The 26,781-nt window shown below is 43.0% G+C and overlaps 2 protein-coding genes across 2 annotated transcripts in view; one reads left to right on the forward strand and one right to left on the reverse strand.

Annotated features, from left to right (window-relative positions):
* The window catches only part of fnta (farnesyltransferase, CAAX box, alpha), a 49,742-nt gene extending 34,286 nt beyond the window's left edge, over positions 1-15,456 (forward strand). The window contains exons 7-9 of the mRNA XM_051929933.1: positions 1,069-1,131; positions 5,872-6,043; positions 14,990-15,456. Of these exons, the coding sequence (XP_051785893.1) occupies positions 1,069-1,131; positions 5,872-6,043; positions 14,990-15,121 (367 nt within the window). The 3' untranslated portion in view covers positions 15,122-15,456. The remainder of the gene's footprint in view (positions 1-1,068; positions 1,132-5,871; positions 6,044-14,989) is intronic.
* The window catches only part of pigg (phosphatidylinositol glycan anchor biosynthesis class G), a 1,234,979-nt gene that overhangs the window by 607,840 nt on the left and 600,358 nt on the right, over positions 1-26,781 (reverse strand). The window lies entirely within an intron of this gene.

Below are 26,781 nucleotides of genomic sequence, written 5' to 3' on the forward strand. Positions count from 1 at the left end.
TTAGTTTGATTGGTGTTTTTAACTGTCCAGTGAGGAGGGCGTGTCTTTTAAGTAGAGTCTGCAAAGTGTTGGCACTGAGATGTTGCGTCAGCGCCATAGTTGAAGCCCCTAACGTTGCGGTCAGCAAGTCGGCTAACATCCGCCATGTGCTGTCTTTCAGTTGCGAGAAGCAGATCATAGAATGGTTGAAACTGTTGCCCCTAACGTTGCGCCACGGCGTGTGCTTCGTTTATACCTCGTGTCTTCTCATTAAACTTTTATCTCGCGAATATGTTATTGCAATCCGCAGCGGGAGCGTTTCTATAAACTTCATTTAAACTTACGTTTTACACCGTGCTTTGTTTCCCTTATGAACATGCTTGTATGCTTAACTCGCTCCGTTCTCAATTGTTTAATTAATTTTTTGCTCTTCGCTGTTTGCGGCTGTTCCTCCATTTCCCCCTACTTCGTTCTTTTATCTCGCGAATATGTTATTGCAATCCTTAACGGGAGTGTTTCAATAAACTGATTGAAAATAGTTTTGCATTTACCTTTTTAGTAAAAGGCGAGCTTTTAAGCCTGAGAAATCACCCCGTAAATGCACACGTTTAATTAGACATGTGTTAATATGTATGCTCACACAGTATTAAAAGACAGTCAAAAATTAACGTCATTTACCTTCGTTCCCGCGTGTGACTCGTGCTGTAAATGTCTTCCTTGTTTTTAGTTCACGTGATTACGTAGGAGGCGTGATGACGCGATACGTGACTCCACCTCCTCCATTACAGTGTATGGACAAAAAATATGTTCCAGTTATGACCATTACGCTTTGAATTTCGAAATGAAACCTGCCTAACTTTTGTAAGTAAGCTGTAAGGAATGAGCCTGCCAAATTTCAGCCTTCCACCTACACGGGAAGTTGGAGAATTAGTGATGAGTGAGTCAGTCAGTGAGCGAGGGCTTTGCCTTTTATTATTATAGATGACGGTTAGCCACGGACACATGAAGTGTAGAGACTGTCTAATGAGAGCAACAGTTTAATACGTTTCTGAATTGCTGTTTTCTCTATTTCTCCTGTCTTTTCTGCAGGTACAGTCTAAAGTTGGTGAGGAAGGCACCTCACAATGAAAGCGTTTGGAACTACTTAAAGGGGTAAGGAGTCAACTTTAAATCGAATCTATAAAGGGGCAAGTGTGTTTGTCTACACCTTTGAAGCATTGTCTGCCAACATTTTTTCCCCATTTGTAGCAAAGATGTTTGATTCCCAATTTTTCCACCATGGTCGCACCTGTACATTATTAGGGTTGTGCCCCTAGGAGGTATTTTTGGGACTTGGCATTGGTATGTTAAGTTGCTCCTCACGGTGGGTTTAGTTGGTGAAATTTCAGTTTGGGTCCAAAAGTGTTTATACTTTCTGCACACCTTATTTTGTTGTAAATATAATTTTTATAATTTTCAATGGATACATTTTTACCCATCAATCTACACTCAATAACCCAAAATGACACAGTCTAACCCTAACCCTAACCCTAACCTGTTTTTAGAAAGGTTGGCACATTTATTAAAAAATAAAAACTCAAATGTCTCATTTGTATAAGTGTTCAGACCCATAATTCAGTATTTGGTAGAAGCCCCTTTGGCAGCAATTCTAGCTTAGATTCTTCTTGGGTAAGTCTCTACAAGCTTTGCACACATAAAGCTCAAAAAAGCCCAGGTATGGTCACTAAATACATTTCCTCAAGGGGAATAAATTTAAAGCGCTTCTGCCTCGCAGTTAGGAGACCCGTCTGGGTTCGCTTCCCGGGTCTTCCCTGCATGGAGTTTGCATGTTCTTCCCGTGTCTGCGTGGGTTTCCTCCCACAGTCCAAAGAAATGCAGGTTAGATCGATTGGTGATTCTAAATTGTCCCTAGTGTGTGCTTGGTGTGTGGGCTGGCGGCCCTGCCCAGGATTTGTTCCTGCCTTGCGCCCTGTGTTGGCTGGGATTGGCTCCAGCAGACCCCCGTGACCCTGTAGTTAGGATATAGTGGGTTGCATAATGGATGGAATAAATTTAAGAATGAAACACACTATAGCATGTGGCTTGTGCAGAGTTTGACAAAAAAAGGTTCACGGGTATGAATTTACAAACAAACACACATTCAGCTTTACATTATTTATTAGAACATTAATAAAGATCCATTTCTAGACTAAAAGAATCTCTCACTCAACATTTCCAGAAATGGAGTGGAAGGCAGCCACGCACAGAATTCACTCGAACTCCAATATGTGCAAAACATTCAATTATTCAACTTAAAATCTTTTATTGAGCACATCTGTCTCATTTAAGATTGTCCAAAATGTTTCCAGGGTGAGATCCAACCTGCGAATGTTGCAGTCGAGCTCCAGCCTCACTGGACCACATGTTTTGGGCATCCACCAAATTAACATCATTCTGTACAAAAATTTTTAAATGCCTATGAGACTGTCTTGGTGTCACAATCCCTCCTAATCCACTAACAGCTGTGTTTGGTCGTCTCACAGACGGGCTTAAAGTGGAGACGGACAAACGAACTGTAATTGCCTTTACTTCACTATTAAGACGTAGACGTTCTGCTCAGCTGGAAGAATCCTATCCCACCTCTTTTAACTCAGTGGGTAACTGAAGTTATATATTATTTGAAATTGGAAAAAAAATCAAATTCTCACTTAGAGGATCTGTGCAAAACTCTTTTAAAACCTGGCAGGACCTAATCAATGACATTTTAGAATAAGCACTTATATTGGGGGGGGGGTGGGGGGGAGACTCATTTCTTTCTCTTTACTACTGTCAACAGTTTTGCTCTGGCTGTTGGCTGTTGTCTCTTTCTCATGGGTGAGGGTTGATTTAAATTTAGTTTTATTAAGTTTGACTTGATTGTACGGAATGTTATATGCTTTTAATAAATTCAATTAAACATCCAAAACAGAAAGAAAAGAACAATCTAGATGAGAACAGGCCATTCAGCCCAACAAAGCTCATGAGATGAACTCATTGTAAAGTCAGCGTCTCAATCCGCTGCACTAATTCCCTTCATCATTTTGCACACTTCAGTCAGGTCTCCTCTTCATCTCCTTTAAAGGTTCTGCTTTTTTAATATTTCTTCCTAATTCACCCCCTATAGCCCCGGACTCAGCAGAGTTGCTCTTATCAGCATCAGAATATCTTTATTGTCATTGTAACAAATACAACAAAATTAGGTGCAGTCCCTGCTGTGTCAAAATATAAATAAATATAATTAAAAAACGATAAGAAGAAATAAGGTAGAACACTCACTTTCAACATAAGACCTTCATTGCACATGAACACTATTGCACAAGATGCTCTGGACTTTCTCTAGTGCTGTTATGTCTTTATGGAGACCCAAACTGCACACAGTTGAGATGAGGCCTAACCAGTGTGTTATAAATCCTGAGCAGAACCTCCTTGGATTTGTGCTTCACATGTCAAGGCGCTATACTGTATAACCTGATATTCTGTTAGCCTTCTTAATGGCTTCTAAACACTGTCTGCCAGTTGATAGCTTAGAGTCCACTACGACTCCTAAATCCTTCTCATGAGGTGTACTTTCAATTTCTGCTCATTTTAAAGTCACCATCTCGATCCACTGGACTAATTCACTTCATCATTTTAAACAATTCAGTCAGGTCTCCTCTTCATCTCTCTAAAGGCTCAGCTCTTTTAATCTTTCCTCATAACTCATCCCCTGTAGCCCTGAATCAGCCTAGTTGTTCTTCTCTGGACTTTCTCTTGTGTCGTTATGTCTTTTTGAAGACCAAAACTGCACACATGACTCCAGATGAGGCCTCACCAGTGTGTTATAAAGCTTGAGCAGAAACTCCTTGGATTTGTGCTTCACATGTCAAGGCGCTATACTGTATAACCTGATATTCTGTTAGCCTTCTTAACGGCTTCTAAACATTGTCTGGTAGTTGACCGTGTCGAGTCCACTACAACTCCTAAATTCATCTCATGAGGTGTACTTTCCATTTCTGCTCATTTTAAAGTCACTGTCTCGATCCACTGCACTAATTCCCTTCATAATTTTAAACACTTCAATCAGGTCTCCTCTTAATCTCCTGTAAAGACTCAGCTCTGTTAATCTTCCTTCATAACTCATCCCCTGTAGCCCTGGAATCAGCCTAGTTGCTCTTCTCTGGACATTTTCTAGTCCTTTTTGTAGCCTTTAGACCACAACTGCACACAGGACTCCAGATGAGACCTCACCAGTGTGTTATTTTGCTTCAGTAGAACCTCCTTGGCCTTGAACTCCACACATCAGGGTGCTATATAACTTGATAGTGACAAGTCCACTCCGACTCCTAAATCCTTCTCATGAGCTATACTTTCTATTTTCTGTCCTCACATTGTGTATTCAAACCTAACATTTAGACTTCCTACATGTAATAATTTAATTTATATAATAATCTCACCCCAAGTCAGAGTAACTAGTGGATATTTCAAGAGTTCTGCACAAACAGAATCATTTTAAATGGTAGTCATTACTACTTTCAGAACGGCTGCACAAGTAAGCAGTTCATGCTGTCCTTCTTCACTTAGTGTATTATCTGCCGCCTGAACCTGAATTGGATCTCTGGTTTCCTTCCTATCCACTATCCATAGATAGACATGTAGGTTCAGTGAACTGGCATTGCTGACTTGGCCTGTGTGTGTGCCCAAGTGTGTGTGTGTGTGTGTGTGTGTGTATGTAAGTGTTTGCCATGCCATGGCCTATCAGGGAATGCTCCTGCCTTGTGCCTGATGCTTGCTGGGATAGACTTCAGCTGTCCCACGACTCTGCACTGGATCAGCGGATTAGGAAAATGGATTTTGTGTGTTTTGAAAAACTGTCAAAAAGTGTGAATATTGAGACAGAAGCAGGTTTTATTTTTTTTAAATATACAGTGGAACCTTGGTTTGCGAGCATAATTCGTTTCGGAAACGTGCTTGTAATCCAAAGCAACCATATATCAAAGTGAATTTCCCCATAAGAAATAATGGAAACTCGGATAATTCGTTTCACAACCCACAAATATTTATATAAAAATGATTAATACAAAATCTTCACTCGGACTAACGGAATCCCTGCTGTCTGTCACTGGAATCTTTTTCTTTTTTTGCGACTTTAACATGGAAACCTATGCAGTGACAGTTGCTTTTGCCTGAAGAATCACTAGGACACAAAGTAAAAAGAATGCTTTATGCACTGTAACTCTTTTGGGATTCCCCTCCAACGGGACGACACGCGGAAGAGCGTCCTGAAGCAAGCACCCGTAGGCTCCCAGCGCTGTAGCAGTTCGCCGTAACTGAGAATCAGAAAAGATCGCGGTCAAGCTATAAGCGCCTGCCTGTCGATGGGTGATGCGAGGAACATTATAAATGCAAGAACACAGTATTACCTGGCCAGTGACGCTGCCTGACTGCTGTGTCTGTGTATAGGAGAGCGGTAGATCCCGCTACAATAAATAACGTGCTGTTCCTTTTTCACGCTGAATAAATCTGGTGTTGCTAAAGTACTGAGACTCGGCCTCGTGTTTTAGGGAGCATGACAGGGACTCACACGTCACACCACACACACACGTGGTCCTCATGCTATAGTAAACAGTATACGCTCATACAGATGTTTACTATATGAGTGAGGCACGCCGACTGAGAACAAGCATAGAAGAAGATTACCCACAATCCCCACGTGACGCTCAGCGGACAAAGTGTGTATGTACTACTCGCTCGTTTATCAAGTTAAAATGTATTAAAAATTTTAACTCGTCTTGCAAAACACTTGCAATCCAAGGTTTCACTGTAACTCTGAATTGATATTTATATAACTAACATATTATTTAATATATTGTTTGTTTTGTTTTTGAATGACTCTAGCATTCTTCAGGATAATGGACTTTCTTCGTGTCCAAATCTTCTAGAACAGATTCTCGAGTTACAGGAAACGCATAGCTCACCATACCTGATAGCCTTCCTTGTGGACCTCTATGAAGACATGCTGGAGAGTGGATGTGATAATCAGGAGAAGATCCTTAGCAGAGCACTTGAGGTGAGCTGTTAACCCTGAAAGTCGTCTCCTGCCGTGTGTTTTTTCTGTTTAGCAGAAAGTCGATGTCCAACTGTAACAAAGATGTAAGATTTATAATATTAACATCATGTCACAAAGATCACGAAGTCACTTAGATTAAATAAGCAGTAATGGTGGGGAAGGAGGGCAGGTAACAATTTAGTGTAGGGACAGCAAAAACGTGTCTCAGTAACAAGACGTTGACTAAGATTCTTTTCATCTTAATTACACTTGTAAACCATCAGTAAGTGGGCTTTTCATCTCTGTGCGCTGCAGCATATATTAAGAGCCTTTGATACGCGGGTCAGGTTACGTTTGATTATGAAGGATTCCCAGGTCTAATTACTGAAGTATGGACTTTTAAGAGAAATCTGTCTCTCTTGAGCCCCTTCTTGTTGTTTCAAAGTGACGTTATTTAACAAGTCCACGGTCCACAGATGAGTATCCACTTCACTGATGTGTTGTAAGTGTTACCACCTCCAAAAGAAGCCTTTTGCTTAGGCCTTGTCAGATATCTGGAAAGGGAAGGGTGATTGCCTGGATTGTGGCAACTACAGGGTGTTTCCTTTCAGGGGGCGATACCTCCCTAGTTGGAATAAGTTCTTTTGTAATTGCGGCGTTTTAAGTAACCGAAAACTATATAGATGTGATATTAAAAGGCGATACCTCTCCCATAGTGATAGGGCGGTAAAAATCACATAAGAGAAAATAACTTTCTTTACTGACGATTTACACGCTGTGAAAGGGTACAGCCCGGACACAGACAGGAGGACACGGTTGTAGCCATCACCACACGTTTATTCACAATCCTATATACAAGTCACTAAGTGCATCGCCACCAAACACCCCCCACAGTCTCTCAATGTCCCGGCTTCTTCAACAGCCGTCTCTCTTTCTCTTTCACTCTCACACTCTGGGCCTCTCCTCGCCGCCTCCTCTCCAGCCTTGTCCACCTCCTCACCCGACTCCAGCCTTGATTGTCGGGAGGCGGACTCTTTTATAGGCAGCCGAATGCCAACCACACCCAGCCACCTGTGACAACGGCATTACAGACGGGAAGCCATAGCAAGACAATACCAAGGTGGGATGTTGAGCTATACAGTCTGCCATCTTTCGTCGCTGCGCTGGAAGGCTTTTCATGACGGATGATGATATCACCCATCCGTCTGTCGGCTTCGAAGTGTAAGGGAAGAAGATTTTATGCTGACTGTTATAGAGGACAAAATAGTATGCATCTGTCTTTAGGCTGACTGTACATTCCTCCAGCTGTCTTTGTCTATCTTGTCCTATGCTTGGCCCAGCAATTCTAAATGCTGAGCCCCTTTGTACTAAATCTGGCTCAGCTATGCATGTACAAAGAAAAGAAAAACAGATAGACAGTGACATTAAACTTAATATTACAACAAACTTATTATAACACAGGGTGGGTAAGATCCTTGCTAGGATCTGTGATCACTTGCTCACCTACCAGTGATCAGAGCTATCTGGTTTTACACCTAAAAAGTCTACCATCGACCACATTCTGGCACTGAGGGGTCTCATGGAGTGCAAATGCCAATATTGGCAGAATTTCTGTGCAGCCTTTGTCAATTTTCATAAAGCGTTCGACTCAATTGATTGAGCTGCCCTGTGGGACCTCCGGAGACTTCACAGGCTCCCCTCAAGGTTGCTGGATATCATGGCTGGCCTGTACACTGGTACTGGGAGTGCTGTACAGAGTGGAGGCCCTCTGTGTTTATTTCTCAGTTGATTCTTGGTTTCTGTCAGGTTGTGTGTTGGGCAGGGTCATGGGATCCAGCGGCTGGGGGGCATCTGTTGGTGAAGAGAGATTCACTGATCTTGACTTTACAGATGATGCTGTGATCTTCATGTAGTCAATGGAGGTTCTGATCAGTGGTCTCAAGGGATTGAGTGAGGGTCTGAGTGTCTGGGCTTGTGAGGGTCCTGATAAAACCCAAAGATCCAGTGCCTTACTGCAGCCACTACACAACAAAACAGCTCAGGATCCTGGTTGGCAACACCACAGGCAGACCAGTCCCACCCTCCAGAAGTGACCATCTATCTGCCACAGCAAGTTGTTATGTGGGTTTCCCCTTGGCCTGGTCCATCCACTTAGGTCCTCAACAAATGAGGGTCCTGTGAGCTGGATCATCCTCGGGTAATCGCACCACATGGCTGCAGTGCTGTAACTGACTCTTCCTCACAATGCAGGTCATGTGCCTCATTTGGTACTCCATGAGCAACACAAAGTCAAACCAAAGGTACCCAAAGATTCTCCAGAGAGACACAGTACCAAAGGAGTGCAGTCTTCATCTCAGGTCACTAGACAGCGTCCATGTCTTTCATCCATATCGCAAGACAGGAAGCACCAGGACTCTAAAGACTAAAGATCTTCGTCCTTTTGCAGTGATATCGTGAGTACCACACAACCCCTTCCAGTGACCTCATGACCCCCCATGCTATCCCACTCCATCTACTGACTTCATAGGAAGAGTCACCAGAGACATGAATGTCATTGCCAAGGTAAGTAAACCTCTCGAAGAGGTCGATACTCTCTCCGCAGACAGACACACTGCTGATGGCTGTGCCCAAAAGGTCATTTAAGGCCTGGGCGTTGGTTTTTATCAAGACACTCAGACCCCTCACTCAGTCTCTCGAGAGCCCCGATCAGACCCTCCATTGTCTCAGCAAAGATCACAGCATCGTCAGCAAAGTCAAGAGCAGTGAATCTTTCTTCACCAGCAGACGCCCCACAGCCGCTGGACCCCATGACCCAGCCAGCATTTAACAGAATAGGAGCAGAACACACCGCTGACGAACCCCAGAATCAACTGGGAAAAACGCAGAGGTTCTGCCTCCACTTCGCACAGCACTCCCAGTACAGTGTACAGGCCGGCCATGATATCCAGCAACCTTGAGGGGATCCCGTGAAGTCTCAGTGTGTCTCCACAGCACAATGCTGCAGACACCATGTTTCCCCATTGGAATGGTATTGCACAGGTGACAAGCGGTGCCTGCTTTCCTCCAGACATGGTGCTAATCGTGGTTTCTTCAGACCAGAGAATCTTATTTCTGAGAGTCCCTTAGGCGCCTTTTTTTCAAACCCCAAGCAGGCTTTCATGTCACTTTAAACTCAGAAGAGGTTTCTGTGTGGTCCCTCTGTTGTAAAGCCCAGATCAATGGTGGAGTGTTGCAGTGAAGGTTGTCCTTTTTGAAGATTCTCCCATCTTTACACAGCTTCCCTGAAGCCCTGTCTGAGTGACCATTAGGTTCTTGGTCACCTCTCTTACCAAGCCCCTTCTCCCCTGGCTGCTCAGTTTGTACCTGTCGCCATCTCCAGGGTAAGCCACAGTTGTTACAGACTTAGTACATTTAAGCATTTTAAAGGCCACTGTGTTTTTGGGAACCTTCAGCGTTCCAGGAATTTTCTGTAGCCGAGGTGCTTCTGGGTGTTAGCCTTGCTCCAGTCCAGTCATGGTGCTCCATCCATTCCAAAACATCCTTCCATGTTATTCCGACTGAGTTTGTTTTCCATTCTGGTTCTGCAAGTTTCCTTCCCTTTACTGGGCTTCTTCTTCATCACTCTCTGTACCCTTTAGAGCCTTTTTATCACTAAAATTGAATGCTGTCTGTTTGTCATTCAGGAGACCTTTTTGGCCTTTAGTTGCCCAGGGCTTGTAGTTTGGCAAGTTGCACGCCATTTTTGAGATGCTGACACTGAAATTGATAGTCTGTGATGGAGACGCCGAGTCCCTTGGCATCATCTCCATGTGACATACAAGAACAGAGACATTCTAAGAAACAAAAGACCTTCTTATGAACTGGAGTGGCCCTCTTGTGTTCTTGATCTCCTTCTCCTCCACATGTTTTCCATTCATATCTTTAGACGCACTTATTCACGAGAGGGTCTGGATGCTCCGTTTTTCAGAGCAGGTTGATTTTTCAGCACTGGATTTTCTCTGCACATCTTTGCTGGCCTCGTGTTATCTTGTTGTCCTTACTGGCTACCCGTCTGCTTTTGGTACATTCACCTTCAGCCCATTTTCTAAATGTTATCTGCATCACTGTGTAGCGACTTCCTCTTAAGTTGGATGAGGAGCCCGGCACACACACAAATCTTCTACTCTTAGGAAAAATAATTCTATTAGGAACGGAACCAGACGTAACCTTAGCCCCAATTTGATGTCCTCAGCTGGAGTTGTCTGTTATGAATTTATAAAAGGAAATAGCCACCCCAACAATTATTTAAACAAACAAAAAGAATATAATTATAAATCAATCAAACAAACAATAAACACCCTTTAACCAATTCTTATCAAATCTGTAGCAACTACACAAACACTAATTAATATGCCACCCCCTTAAACACTTCTATAATATACTCCCCAGAAAACGGCGAAACAGAAAAGAAAGAAAGCAAGCAAGGAAAAGAAATGGAAATATACTCTATTTACAGACCACACAAATATATTCACAGTACATACCCCTTTATATACATCTACAGTGCATCCGGAAAGTATTCACAGCTCTTCATCACTTTGTCCACATTTTATTATGTTACAGCCTTAGTCCAAAATGGATTCAATTCATTTTTTTCCTCAGAATTCTACACACAACACCCCATAATGACAACGTGAAAAAAGTTTACTTGATGTTTTTGCAAATTTATTAAAAATAACAAAACTGAGAAATCCCATGTCCATAAGTATTCACAGCCTCTGCTCAATACTTTGTCGATGCACCTTTGGCAGCAATTCCAGCCTCAAGTCTTGTTGAATATGATGCCACAAGCTTGGCACACCTATCCTTGGCCAGTGTCACCCATTCCTCTTTGCAGCACCTCTCAAGCTCCATCAGGTTGGATGGGAAGCGGCGGTGCACAGCCATTTTAAGATCTCTCCAGAGATGTTCAATGGGATTCAAGTCTGGGCTCTGGCTGGGCCACTCAAGGACATTCACAGAGTTGTCCTGAAGCCACTCCTTTGATATCTTGGCTGTGTGCTTAGGGTCGTTGTCCTGCTGAAAGATGAACCGTCGCCCCAGTCTGAGGTCAAGAGCGCTCTGGAGCAGGTTTTCATCCAGGATGTCTCTGTACATTGCTGCAGTCATCTTTCCCTTTATCCTGACTAGTCTCCCAGTTCCCCACAGCATGATTCTGCCACCACCATGCTTCACTGTAGGGATGGTATTGGCCTAGTGATGAGCGGTGCCTGGTTTCCTCCAAACGTGACGCCTGGCATTCACACTAAAGAGTTCAATCTTTGTCTCCTCAGACCAGAGAATTTTCTTTCTCATGGTCTGAGAGTCCTTCAGGTGCCTCTTGGCAAACTCCAGGCGGGCTGCCATGTGCCTTTTACTAAGGAGTGGCTTCCATCTGGCCACTCTACCATACAGGCCTGATTGGTGGATTGCTGCAGAGATGGTTGTCCTTCTGGAAGGTTCTCCTCTCTCCACAGAGGACCTCTGGAGCTCTGACAGAGTGACCATCGGGTTCTTGGTCACCTCCCCGACTAAGGCCCTTCTCCCCCAATTGCTCAGTTTAGATGGCCGGCCAGCTCTAAGAAGAGTCCTGGTGGTTTCGAACTTCTTCCACTTACGGATGATGGAGGCCACTGTGCTCTTTGGGACCTTCAAAGCCGCAGAAATTTTTCTGTAACCTTCCCCAGGTTTGTGCCTTGAGACAATCCTGTCTCGGAGGTCTACAGACAATTCCTTTGACTTCATGCTTGGTTTGTGCTCTGACATGAACTGTCAACTGTGGGACCTTCTATAGACAGGTGTGTGCCTTTCCAAATCATGTCCAGTCAACTGAATTTACCACAGGTGGACTCCAATGAAGCTGCAGAAACATCTCAAGGATGATCAGGGGAAACAGGAGGCACCTGAGCTCAATTTGGAGCTTCATGGCAAAGGCTGTGAATACTTATGTACATGTGATTTCTCAATTGTTTTATTTTTAATAAATTTGCAAAAACCTCAAGTAAACTTTTTTTACGTTGTCATTATGGGGTGTTGTGTGTAGAATTCTGAGGAAAAAAATGAATTTAATCCATTTTGGAATAAGGCTGTAACATAACAAAATATGGAAAAAGTGATGCACTGTATGTACAAATATAAATTAGACACACACACATACTCCCCACATGTTCCCCAGTCCCTTTTATATTAACTTTGTTGTAAGTCTATATTCCACACAGCCTGGGAAGTCTGCGATAAATCCAGCGATCAAGTCAGATATGTCCCGCTGACTCGTATACTGTATCTATATGTAAAAGAAGCGATCTCACCGGCCTGGCGACGATTCTTTTGTTGAAAGTTAAAGTCCGTCTCACCCAGGTGTCTTGGTGTTAGTGTCCATCCATGGCTGACGCCCGCATCACAAATGCAAAGTAAAGCCGTGCGGTCCAGAAATCCTCTCAGATTAGCCAGCACTCCTTTTCCGTGCACCCAACCGTTATTATTACGGAGCCTTATTTGCTTCTTTCCTAATCACCTTCCCAGGTCCTTCTTTAAACAATCTTTCTTCTCTCTTTTAAAATACACGCCTCCTAGCCTTTTAAAGTCGGCTTCCCTTATGTCACATCTAAGCGCGTTTTGGCAAGGACCCACAGGCGAGGTTTGGCCCCCTGCTCCCCTTAAAGAGATAATACTTAAGGCAATATTCCCTTAGACAAACTCTAAAGGGAGCAAACAGCAGAAACAGTTAAAAGCAAACAAAAAATATGTGACAAGCGTTATAACTGTCCCCGACACTCAAGGGCATTGCCCTACAGCCACACAGAATGGTAGCCATGAAAAGTTTAACCGTTTCATAGCAACATGAGAAATTTGACAAATGGTCCATCAAGCCCATTTGTTTGGCTAATAGCTAAACTGTCCCAATAACTCATCCAGATTTTCTTAAAGGTTGTCGAGAAAAGCCAAGCAAAATGACACCTTTTACTGGCTTTTCTCTACATTCATAATGGCTAACACGGTACAACACCCTAGTATTAAAGGTTGTCAAGATTCTGCTTCAATTTTCAGTTCACATGGACCTCGTAGTGGAAAATGAGGCAGACAATTGCATTTGAAACTGATTATTCGTCATTTTACTGCCATGCTGTTCAATCATCTGCTTGTTTTAGGTGTCTTTAGAAATGCATCTTATGATAGAAAGATTAAACTCTGTGCTGTCAGTTAGATGCAGAAAGTAGACAAGAGCACAAGGAGATAAGATAGATAGATAGACAGATACTTTATTAATCCCAAGGGGAAATTCACAAATTCACAGGCGCAAGGTGAAGAGAGAAATGGCGTAGGCAAAAGAAAAGGCGTATGAGAGGTTGGACACTAAGGAGGGAGATGAGGACCGGTGGGCTACAGAGGGGCCAAGCTGGGAAAGATGTGCAGCAGGTTAGGGTGATAAAGGATAAAGATGGAAATGTACTCACAAGCGAGGACAGTATGTTGAGCAGTTAATGGAATCTTGGAAAGTGAGAGGATGCCTGAGGAGTTGAGAAGAAGTGTACTGGTGGGCCGATATATTTAAGAATAAGGGGGATGTGCAGGGCTGCAGCAACTAAAGGGGAATAAAATTGATGAGCCACAGCATGAAGTTATGGGAAAGAGTAGTGGAAGCTCAGTTAAGAAGGGAGGTGATGATTAGTGAGCAGCAGGATGGTTTCATGCCAAGAAAGAGCACCACAGATGTGATGGTTGCTCTGAGGATGTAGATGGAGAAGTTTAGAGAAGGCCAGAAGGAGTTGCATTGTGTCTTTGTGGACCTGAAGAAAGCAGATGACAGGGTGACTGAGAGGAGCTGTGGTATTGTATGAGGAAGTCGGGAGTGGCAGAGAAGTACGTAAGAGTTGTAAAGGATATGTACAAGGGAAGTGTGACAGTGGTGAGGTCTGCGGTAGGAGTGACGGACGTGGGATAACATAAGGGATCGTCTCTGAGCCCTTTCTTATTTGTAATGGTGATGGACAGGTTGACAGACGAGATTAGACAGGAGTCCCTGTGGACTGTGATGTTTGCTGATGACATTGTGATCTTTAGTGAAAGTAGGGAGACACTGGAAAGGTGGAGATCTGCTCTGGAGAGGAGAGGAATGAAGGTCAGTAGGACCACCAAGACAGAATACATGTGTGTAAATGAGAGGGAGATCAGTGGAATAGTGAGGATGAGGGGAGTAGAGTTGGCGAAGATGGATTATTAATCCCCTTGGGATTAATAAAGTGTCTGTCTGTCTGTCTGTCTGTCTGTCTGTCTGTCTGTCTGTCTGTCTGTCTATCTATCTATCTATCTATCTATCTATCTATCGAGGAGTTTAAATACTTGGGAGTAATGGGGATTGTGGAAGAGAAGTGAAGACGAGAGTGCAGGCAGGGTGGAATGGGTGGAGAAGAGTGTCAGGAGTGATTTGTGACAAACGGGTATCAGCAAGAGTGAAAGAGAAGGTCTACAGGATGTTAGTGAGACCAGCTAGATCATATGGGCTGGAGACGGTGGCACAGGAGATAGAGCTGGAGGTGGCTGAGTTAAAGATGCTAAGATTTGCATTTGGTGTGATGAGGATGGACAGGATTAGAAATGAGGACATTAGAGGGTCAGCTCAAGTTGGATGGTTGGGAGACAAAGTCAGAGAGTTAAGACTGCGTTGGTTTCGACATGTGAAGAAGAGAGATGAGGGGTATAATGAGAGAAGGGTGCTAAGGGTAGAGCTGCCAGGCAAGAGGAGAAGCAGAAGGCCTAAGAGACGGTGTATGGATGTGGTGATAGAGGACATGCAGGTCATGGGGGTGACAGAGCAAGATGAGGAGGACAGGAAGAAATGGAGGGGGATGATCCACTGTGGCGACCCCTAATGGGAGCAGCTGAAAGAAGAAGACTGTCTCTCAAACCCTGAGTGTCTTCCTTATGAACACAATTCCTTCTTTTCTACAGCTATGTGAACTTTTGGCAAAAGAAAAGGACACCATAAGGAAGGAGTACTGGAAGTACATCGGGACGTCCCTTAAGAACAAGTACGGCAGCATAGAAGAGTCCACAGTACCAGCTGGGGAGCAGCAATCATGAGAGAAAGGAAGAGAAGTTTTAGATTTCAATTTTTTTTTTTTACAGCTAACAAGCAGCCCCGTCATTTCAGTTTAATGATGTGTAACGGCACTGAAATGAAGTATTTAACAAACTGGATTAATATTTTTTTATATATATTTTTTCTCTCCTAGAGAAGGCATTGAATGGATGTGTAAGGTCACTTGGGCATCTCAGTATATTTAAAATAGATTTATGAATTCAGTTTAACTATGGCACAGGGTAACAGCGCTAATTTAATCATTAGGTTTGGGTTTAAATGAAATGAACTGCCAAAATAATAAATATGTGATAAAGAGTTTATTTAAAAAAACAAACATTTGCAGCTTTCAGTTTTTGTCGTAATGGCATCATCTATCAAATTTCATACAATAAACAAAAATATAATTTTATAAAAAAAAAAAAAAAACAAACTAAAGAGTGAGTTGAATACCGTATATACTCGCATACAAGTTGGGTCTTGAAACCCGAAAAATCAATCATAAAATCAGACCCCGACTTATACGCCCGTATTTATTTATTTTTACATCTTCTTGCCTCCTCCACTCTCACATCAGTTTTTCAGACACATCAAGTTTTGTTGCAGCAGTGCAGTTACCAGTTTCTTTCGCCACTTCAATGACTTTTAATTTAAAACCAGCTTCATATTTTCTTCTGATCGAACGCTCCATCATAGATAAGGAATGCTGTTACCATAAAGGTGTATGAGGGTGAAACACAGAACAGTGCAAACGTCATTTCGGAATAGTTTGGGTATTACCGTTGTGGCAAATAGGGGCACTCTCATCCCCTTGAACCCTTGGACGACACGTCAGACACCTGATACAAGTCCAATATTTTATTTATTTTATAATAATTATGTGCACCAAGCACCTCCAATCCACAACACTCCAATAATAAATCAATAATCCAATACAATACCAACTCCTCCACTCCTCCCAGCAGCTCTGTCGCACTCCCTCCCAACTCCGGCTCACTGCTGGGATCTCCCACAATCCTTTTATAGTCCATGACCCGGAAGTGCTTCTGATCCTTCAGTCCATGTGATTACCCAGCACTTCCGGATCAGGTGAAAACTCCTTTTCTTCATCCCGGAAGTACGTCATTTCTTCTGTCGCTGTGACTAAGACATACTTCCGGGTTATAGGGCAGGTAGTAGTCCCCGGGCCTCCCTGTAGCGACCCCTGGCGGTCCCCATGGTATCCAGCAGGACTGTGAAGGGAAACTCCAAGGTCCATGATGCCCTGCTGGAACCCGGGGCATCTCCAAGTCGCAGGGAGGGCTCCACCTGGCAGCTTGGGGGTATTGGCCGGGATAAGCTGCTGGCCATAGTCCACACCGTGTGGACACGTAGGCACAATAGAGAGAGGTTAGGAGGACGTGCTGATACAGCGCATTGCCGCACCCACATAGAAAAAAAGGCCGTGTGCTCCATGGTTCATCTCTCAGGTGGGCATTAGCATATCGTAATCTCTTGGACAAATAGCGGGAGTTTTCCACATTCAACTTGTACGACCAACATTATAAAATACCGGAAATTATATGGTAAAATCAAGTCCCGACTTATACGCAGGAGAACTTAAACATGAGTATATACGGTATTTAAGTAAGTAAAAAGAGAACAAACATCTGAACAAATCCAGGCCCAAGAAGAGGAGCAAAAAGAGCCACAAAACCAGAAAAAGAGGAGAATCAACAGAGCCCACCTACGTGCTGACCTTTTCTTTGTTTGTTTCCTCTGCTTTTGACTGCCAACACCCACCCAGTCTCTAGTGGGTGCCATCTAGGGGCTCGGAGGGGCAGATGGCTTTGAGCCACCAGTCACCAAACTAATACCAGATTTATGATGTAGTGTGTAGGAAAACCCCCAAAGCAAGTCTAAACCCCTCATGAAAAGGGGAAGGATTACACACAAAAACGAAATAAAAGAAAAATTCAAAGCAGATACGGCCTCACCTCAGGCGGTCAGGCAGCTAGACCACAACTACTACCTGTGGGCTTTGGCCTACACAGACCCAAAACTGGGCAACTGGTTTAAACAGTTCAAAATATAACTCAAATGTTGAAAAATATAGAAAAAAAACTTAAAAGAAAGGATTACCACAAACCCCTGGCTTGAATAAATGACTGCAAGCAGAGTTTCCTTACAAATAGAGAATTTACCGTATGTAGTCGCGTATAAGTCGGGTCTTGAAACCCAAAAAATCAATCATAAAATCAGACCCCGACTTATACGCCCGACACTTAAATGTTTTTTTTTTTTTTACATCTTCTTGTCTCCTCCAGTCTCGTATCAGTTTCTCAGACACATCGAATTTTGTTGCAGCAGTGCAGTTACCAATTTCTTTCGCCACTTCAATGACTTTTAATTTTAAACCAGCTTCATATTTTCTTTTGATTGAACGCTCCAATCGTAGATAAGGGATGCTCTTACGATAAAGGTGTATGAGGGTGTGACATACAAAAAACACAAAACGGCACAAATGTTGCTTCACAATAGTTCAGGTATTAATGTGTGGTCACGTAGGCACAATACATAGAAAGAAAAGGGCGGTGTGCTCCATGGTTACTCTCTCAGGTGGGCATTAGCTTATTGTAATCCCTTGGACCAATAGCGTGAGTTTTCCACATTCAACTTATATGACCGACATTATAAAATACCAGAAATTATACGGTAATATCAAGTCCCGACTTATCCACGGGAGAACTTATCCACGAGTATATACGGTAGTTAAATGTATATGGACGCATATGCACAATGTCTCTATGAACTAACACATGTCTGCCCCACACTGGATTTTCATTTTAAGCTTTGCCATTGCACCATGTATTCTACAATACGAGATCCTTTCATAGTAATAAACAATTCATTTTATAAATCAGTCACATAACTCGATCTGTGCTGCCCACCTGAGCCAGCCTGAAGTTGATGTAATCCACATAGACCTTAGTGTTAATCTTTGCAGTGTGCCATACAATACATACGGCTCTTGTCAATGGACAAATGAGCAGAGGAGTCCCTTAGGGAAAAGTTGGGGGACCCACCGGATCACCCTTTTTAATGCCAAAGTCCAAAAAAAAAAAAAGGGAACTAAAATAGAAAGGTGGCACATGAACTGCCTGGGTAGCCCACTCAACGTCACAGTCTTTAGTGTTCTATCAGGGACGCCCGACGTGCAGGAGCTCAGCTTCTCAACCGGTGCCTTTCTTTCCCTGGTGTTGGTATTTATAAGACTTGACAAAAAGAGGCGGAGTTTCCAGGAATATTGTTGGCAGAGCTCAGTTGCCCTCATTGGGCGTTTTCAAGGCGCTGCGGAAGGGAAAAAGAGAAGATAAAAGCCAGTGACAGCACCCCCTCTCAGCCTGGAGTGGCACTGCAAACCTCTGGACAATCTGATGGGTGATCCTCAGTGTGTGACATTCTGTTATATGCCTTTTTGGTATGGGATTTGTAAAAGCAGTGTTATTATTTGCGGGACACCATCTGTTGGAATGACAAATGCAATGCATTTTATTACTTAAAATGTGTGTGATGTGCCATCTTTTGGAATGACTGAGACATAGCAACTGGATGGACACACAGACACTTAGCCTTTTGTCAAGGTGGATTAATCAACAATATAATTGATGTATACACATTTACATATATGTGAAAATAATGCAAACATTTTTAAATTATATACAAGGGGTGGGCAAAAGTGGGTTTGCAGTTGTTCATATGGAAAAAGACATGCAGGTTATGATTATTACAATAGCTGTATTAACTCAATAGCTTCAAGGAAAAAACACAAATAAGAAGGCAAATAAATAATACAATAATTAATAAATATAATTCAAGAATAAACTCTGTGTTTCCCATACTCACGACTGTAAGCCAACTTGTGCCCACCTCTGTATTTGTGATACAATCAGTGGGGGCTAACCCATAAAACACCCCCTGATTTCCTATATAAGAATCAATTCACTTAAATGGATACTTTGAGAGAATCGACTCAGTGAAGTGAATCAAATCCCCCAGCACTAATTAACAGTCCCCTTGGTCACCAGTTCAGGTGTTGATGCTGACCACTATGACCGTGGTGGCCATTAGCCTTCCAGGGCTCACTTTACAAATGTTAGAATGTGCTTCTGTTGTGTCTTTGTGAGTTGCAAGTCACTTTGGATAGAACCGTTGTAAGTGTTGGTGTGGATGGATGGACAGGCATCCCATGCCTGGCCGGGTTGGTTGTTGGTACCTTGGTACCAGTTGAAAGACCACAATGGAGGGACAGAGGGAGGCTGATTTAGGGTGACAGGGTGACGGCCTCCCTCTGGTGGAACTCCTGTATGTAACCCTTCTGGGCATATTGGGAGCTGTAGTCCTGAGAGGCAGCCCTGTTGGTATAATTAGGTGCCACCAGGGGGCGCTGCAGGGGAACACTGGTCCTACTTTGGGGAAATTCTGCCTGGAAGTGCTTCTGATGTGCAGTGTTTTGACCCCGGACTTACTGCCGGGTCTGCCATAAAAGACTCGGGGAAATAGCAGATGGCACTCATGGAGGAATGGTGGAGAAAGATGGAAGGTGGCTAAATTGTGTGTTATGTGCTGTACTGGACTGATTGAAGCCTGTTATTATATATTGAACTACTCTTTATTTCACCTGAAGTTGTATCTGGTTGAAATGTTAGAACATTAAACACAATCTGGACAAGAACAGGCCAGCTTGCTAGTCCTCTCCACTTATTTCTTCCAAGAAAACATGAAGTCCAGTTTTGAAAGTCCCTAAAGTCTTACTGTCCACCACACTACTTGGTCGCTTATTCCAAGTGTCTGTTGTTCTTTGTGTAAAGAAAAATTTCCTAATGTTTGTGTGAAATTTCCCCTTCACAAGTTTCCAGCTGTGTCCCCGTGTTCTTGATGAACTCATTTTAAAATAACAGTCTTGACCCACTGGACTAATTCCCTTCATCATTTGAGACACTTCACTCAGGTCACCTCTTCATCTTTTTTTATATAAACTGTAAAAGCTCAGCTCTTTTAATCTTTCCTCATAACTCATCCCCTGTAGCCCCTGAATCAGCCCGGTTGCTCTTCTCTGAACCTTCTCTAGTGCTGCTATGTCCTTTTTGTAGCCTGGAGACCAAAACTGCACTCAGTACTCCAGACATCAAGGCGCTATATAACCTGACATTCTGTTAGCCTTCCTAATGGCTTCTGAACACTGTCTGGAAGTCAATAGCTTAGAGTCCACTGTGACTCCTAAGTCCTTCTCATGAGGCGTACTTTCAATTTCTTCTCATTTTAAAGTCACCGTCTCGATCCACTGCACTAATTCCCTTCATCATTTTAAGCACTTCAGTCAGGTCTCCTCTAAATCTCTGTGAAGGCTCATCTCTTTTCATTTTTCCTCCTAACTCATCCCCTGAAGCCCTGAATTAGCCTAGTCGCTCTTCTCTGGACCTTTTCTAGTGCTGTTATGTCCTTTTTGTAGCCTGGAGACCAAAACTGCACACAGGACTCTAGATGAGGCCTCACCAGTGTGTTATAAAGCCTGAGCAGAACCTCCTGTGACTTGTACTTGTACTACATCAAGGCGCTATATAACCTGACATTATGTTAGCCTTCTTAATGGCTTCTGTCGGGAAGTCAATACCTTAGAGTCCACTACGACTCCTAAATCCATCTCATGAGGTGGACTCTCGATTTTCCGACCGCCCATTGTGTATTCAGACCTCACATTTTTACTTCCTATGTGTAATTCTTTACATTTACTGACATTAAACAATAGGCCATAATGGTGTCTGGTGTTTGGGGCTCGGGTGACCACACTGACAACTACCAGTCCAATGTACAGAACTGGCCCCCAGGTCTTCCTAAACTCAGGGTTTGGTCGCAGACATGTCTGTGATAGGTCGCCCCAGAGCGAACTGGGTGCCGAGTGATCTACCGCCATCTTTTTAGTGTTGCATATTTTGCGCCAGTATGTTAAATGACACATCCCTTCCTTTCTTTGGCATGAAAATATATATTAAAAAAATCCTCACGTCACAACCTGTCAAACAAACAGCTGAGATGACTGCCAAAGAAAATCACAAATCAGAAAGAGGGTGACAGAAGGGGAATGACAGCCCAGCTTGTGAGTGGATGGGACTGATGAATTGAAATGTCAAAATGAAAATAACGGGTGTGGCACAAGAATGTGATGATTTGCGGGGAGGTATGAAGAGCGAGTTAATAAGGTGGGGGTATATGTATATATATATATATATATATATATATATATATATATATATATATATATATATATATATATTCATTGCATTCGTAGTCTGAGTCCCGACCTGATTGTATGGGTGGTTACCTACCAGGTAACGCATGTGGTTGGTCTGCCATTTGGCAAACATCCGCCATGGTGCCCTCTTCAGTTGCGAGAAGCAGATCATGGAATGTTGCAACATTTACTGTCAAATAATGCAAAGAGTATGCAACACGTGTTTCGCCCTCATTTGGGCTCATCAGGTGTACACACTCACTGCTCCCCTCTTAGGGATCGAACCTCGGACATCAGCGTCAGAGACGAAGCCCCTTTACGCTGCGCCACGGCGTGTGGTTCGTTTATTTGACAGCCTGTAGATCGGACTAATCAGGTTTGGACTTAGCCTATGAATGCAATGAATAATTACTCTTGATACATATCGAATGTATATATGTATGTATATATATACTCACAGGTGGCGCAGTGGTAGTGCTGCTGCTTTGGAGTTAAGGAGATTGTGGGTTCACTTCCTGCGTCCTCCCTGTGTGGAGAGCGCTTTGAGTAGTGAGAAAAGCGCTATATAAATGTAAAGAATTATTATTATTATAAACGTGAAAAACTGGCTGTGCACAAATGTGGGTCCCCTTGTCATTGTGCTGATTTGAATGCCTGTCACTGCTCAATGCTGATTGGTTGATGAGCTCGTTACGCCTTGAACTTCACAGACAGGTGTGTCCATCATGAGATATAAAGGTATTTAAGGTGGTCAATTACAAGTTGTGCTTCCGTCCCTTTGACTCTCCTCTGAAGAGTGACAGCATGGGATCCTCAAAGCAACTCTCCAAAGATCTGAAAACAAAGATTGTTGAGTCTCCTGGTTTATGTGAAGGCTACAAAAAGCCATCTCAGAGGTTTAAACTGTCAGTTTCTGTAACTGTAAGGAATGGAATCAGGAAATGGAAGGCCACAGGCACAGTTGCTGTTAAACCCAGCAGGTCTGGCAGGCCAAGAAAAATACAGGAGCGGCATATGAACAGGATTGTGAGAATGGTGACAGACAACCCACAGATCACCTCCAAAGACCTGCAAGAACATCTGGCTACAGATGGTGTATCTGTACATCATTCTACAATTCAAACATCTGTATGGCAGGGTGATGAGAAAGAAGCCCTTCCTGCACTCACACCACAGACAGAGTCGCTTGTTGTACGCCAATGCTCATTTAGACAAGCCAGATTCATTTTGGAACAAAGTGCTTTGGACTGATGAGACACAAATGGAGTTATCTGGTCCTAACATAAAGCACTTTGCATGGTGGAAGAAGAACACCGCATTCCAAGAAAAACACCTGCTACCTCCTGTCAAATTTGGTGGAGGTTCCATCATGCTGTGGGTCTGTGTGGCTAGTTCAGGGACTGGGGTCCTTGTTAAAGTTGAGGGTCAGATGAATTCAACCCAATATCGACAAATTCTTCAGGATAATGTTCAAGCATCAGTCACAAAATTGAAGTTACGCAGGGGTTGGATATTCCAACAAGACAATGACCCAAAACACAGTTGGAAATCTACAAAGGCATTCATGCAGAGGGAGAAGTACAATGTTCTGGAATGGCCATCACAGTCCACTGACTTGAATATCATCGACAATCTATGGGATGATTTGAAGCAGGCTGTCCATTAAATTGAACTGAACTGGAGAGATTTTGTATGAAGAATGGTCAGAAATACCTCCATCCAGAATCAGACACTCATCAGAGGCTATAGGAGGACAGCGTCTAGAGGCCAAAAGGAGGCTCAACTAAGTACTGATGTCATATCTCTGTTGGGGGGCCCACATTTATACAGCTGTCTAATTTTGTTATGATGCATATTGCATATTTTCTGTTAATCCAATAAACTTAATGTCACTGCTGAAATCCTACTGTGTCCATAAGGCACGTCAGATATGAAAAGGAAGTTCAGCCAATGAGAAACAAAAATCCAAAGAATTAAGAGGGGGTCCCAAACTTTTTCATATGACTATGTATGTATGTACTGTATATATTTATAATGTGTGTTTGTGTGTGTATAGTGCTATGCCAGTGCTGTATACTGAAAAGCAGTTTGATTGGCCGTCATGACGTTCATTGAATCTAATCCTGTAACAGAAGGTCAAACAAGATTTTGCGTGACGGTTAACAAGCTTCAGTGCGTAAGAATTTCTTTTCTGTGGTTTGATGAATTTCATTGTGCTGATATTGAGAAGGCCATGTTTGGACCACTGAGAACTGAAAGCACATCAGAAAATAACAAAAGGTTGAGACAAACTGTGGACGTTCAGCACAATACTCGTGGGAGGCATTAAACATCTCGCATTGGACTGTTTGCTGATTTATTCATCAAGATTTAACCTACAAACAGTGCATGCATTTTTTGAATAATTTAGGTACTTTTTAGTAATTTTACTGACTTGTTAAAATAAAACTGGGATATTTTGAAGTGCTTGCAAATTATTTTTTGAGAAATATATTGACTAGTATAGTGAAACGCTCGTTTTATTAGAACTTTTATTTGTGATCGATTATTTATTAAACAACCGTATGCAGATACAACTGTTTACATGATTTATAAAAAAAGGTTATATACAGTGATCCCTCGCTATATCGCGCTTTGCCTTTCACGGCTTCACTCTATCGCGGATTTTATATGTAAGCATATTTAAATATATATCGCAGATTTTTTGCTGGTTCGCGGATTTCTGAGAACAATGGGTCTTTTAATTTCTGGTACATGCTTCCTCAGTTGGTTTGCCCAGTTGATTTCATACAAGGGACGCTATTGGCAGATGGCTGAGAAGCTACCCAACTTACTTTTGTTTCTCTCTCTCTCTCTCTCTTGCGCTGACTTTCTCTGATCCTGACGTAGGGGGTGTGAGCAGGGGGGGCTGTTCGCACACCTAGACGCTACAGACGCTCGTCTAAAAATGCTGAAAGATTATCTTCACGTTGCTACCTTCTGTGTGCAGCTGCTTCCTGAAGCACAGTGCTTCGCATACTTAAAAGCTCAAAGGGCACGTATTGATTTTTGACTTTGTTTTTCTCTGTCTCTCTCTCTCTCTCTTTCTGTGCTCCTGACGGAGGGGGTGTGAGCTGCCGCCTTCAACAGCTTTGTACCGGCGGTGCTTCGCATACTTTAAAGCCAAACAGCCCTATTGATTTGTTTGCTTTTCTCTATCTATGTGACATTCTGTGCTCCTGACGCGCACTCCTTTTGAAGAGGAAGATATGTTTGCATTCTTTTAATTGTGAGACAGAACTGTCATCTCTGTCTTGTCATGGAGCACAGTTTAAACTTTTGAAAAAGAGACAAATGTTTGTTTGCAGTGTTTGAATAACGTTCCTGTCTCTCTACAACCTCCTGTGTTTCTGCACAAATCTGTGACCCAAGCATGACAATATAAAAATAACCATATAAACATATGGTTTCTACTTCGTGGATTTTCTTATTTCGCGGGTGGCTCTGGAACGCAACCCCCGCGATGGAGGACGGATTACTGTAATGAAATTAACCTAGCGCTCTTTGCGCCCACTCCTAAAACGGACTTAAGAGTACAATGACAAGTCTGTTTCAATTGCGTTGTGCTTCTACGAACTTTTATTAACCGAATATGTCTTACATCCATTCCTCTTTGTTCGCATGTTCAGAGTTTCAAGCCTTTACATCCATCTTTCTTTCTCGTTACCTTTCTTTGTTGGATGTTCCACTTCTGTTATGGATAGCAGACGACGTGACGCACAGATGGACGCTGCAGGGTCTACTACGTCCAGTTGCCTTTGTTCATCGGAAATCCCCGCCCTTTTGTGGACACGAGGCAACATTACACCCGTTAATGGACGTATTTTATTGCTTTATATATGTAGAGAGAAGAGATATTAATCATGGAGCTCGTTTGAAAAATGTTATTAAAAATATTTAAGATCAGGAATGTAAACTGCACTGATTATTACTGTTATTTTATTACTAATTTATTCCTTATCTGGCGCCTTAATCAGGTGGCAAAATTAAGTGACCTTTCATAGTTGTCTTTCAAAAATGATTTTTATTCATCTATTTCAGTCAGCTTTACTAAAGCTTACATTAATCATTTATAATGGCAGTGACATAGTGTACCACAAGAATCCCTATTTTGAATGATAATCGGTGTTTTTATTACCAATAAGTTTCTTTTCCATTTTTCTCTTTTGGTGATATTCATGTGAGAGAGATGCTGGAAAGGAATCAAAAACGTTTACGGTTATTTATTATCAGGCCTTTATTACTTGTCCGCGTATGGCTTCGCTCTCGTTATCATAATAATTCGCCTGTTGGGTCCCTCCAATTTCCTTATTCGGGTCCTCAGGTTATATCTACGTAGTTTAAGAACCCTTGTATTAATGCCGTAATTGGGTTGCTATCCCAGCTCGAGCCATTAGATGGGGCTGCTGCTGTACATTTAAGTGCTATTTGTTTTATCGGCTGTTAATGCGAGCCTTTCAGAAATCACAGACTGGCAAAAGAAAAGACCTTCGCGTGGGGTTAGAAAATGAAAACCTGTAGGCCAGTCTAAAAGGCCAGAAGGGAGAAATAGACTGGGAAACAAAATCTGAAAGCTATTATAAATATGGCGCAGTGGGTAGCGCTGCTGCCTCGCAGTTGGGAGACCTGGGGACCTGGGTTCGATTCCCGGGTCCTCCCTGCGTGGAGTTTGCATGTTCTCCCCCGTGTCTGCGTGGGTTTCCTCCGGGCGCTCCGGTTTCCTCCCACAGTCCAAAGACATGCAGGTTAGGTGGATTGGCGATTCTAAATTGGCCCTAGTGTGTGCTTGGTGTGTGGGTGTGTTTGTGTGTGTCCTGCGGTGGGTTGGCACCCTGCCCAGGATTGTTTCCTGCCTTGTGCCCTGTGTTGGCTGGGATTGGCTCCAGCAGACCCCCGTGACCCTGTGTTCGGATTCAGCGGGTTGGAAAATGGATGGATGGACGGATATTATAAATATGAAGAAATAACCGTTGCTGTAGTTTTGAAATGTGAAAGAGTGGCAGGTGGAGAAGCCAAGTTGGTCATTCTGCGCTGAAATAATAATTCTTTAAATTTATTTAGTGCTCTACTACGGAAAACCTCTCGTCGCAGCATTTCAGGGGTGGCTTAGCTCCGTTCATGCAGCTCAGAAGCACCGGTATGGGAGGCGGACGTGGAGAATGAACTGCCAGCCTTGGGGTGGTCTTCCTTTCTAGAGAAAATCCTCCAGTCTTTGGCTGAACAAAGCAGGTACGTTTTGATTCACACACAACAAGAGTGTCAAACTCAGTTTTACTGATGGTCAAAAATGACACTTTATACAGAAAAACCAGCGCAGCCTGGAATATGCCAACAAACAACTGCCACGCTTTC

Source organism: Erpetoichthys calabaricus, chromosome 7, assembly GCF_900747795.2.
Source record: "Erpetoichthys calabaricus chromosome 7, fErpCal1.3, whole genome shotgun sequence".
Classification (NCBI taxonomy): Eukaryota; Metazoa; Chordata; class Cladistia; order Polypteriformes; family Polypteridae; genus Erpetoichthys; species Erpetoichthys calabaricus.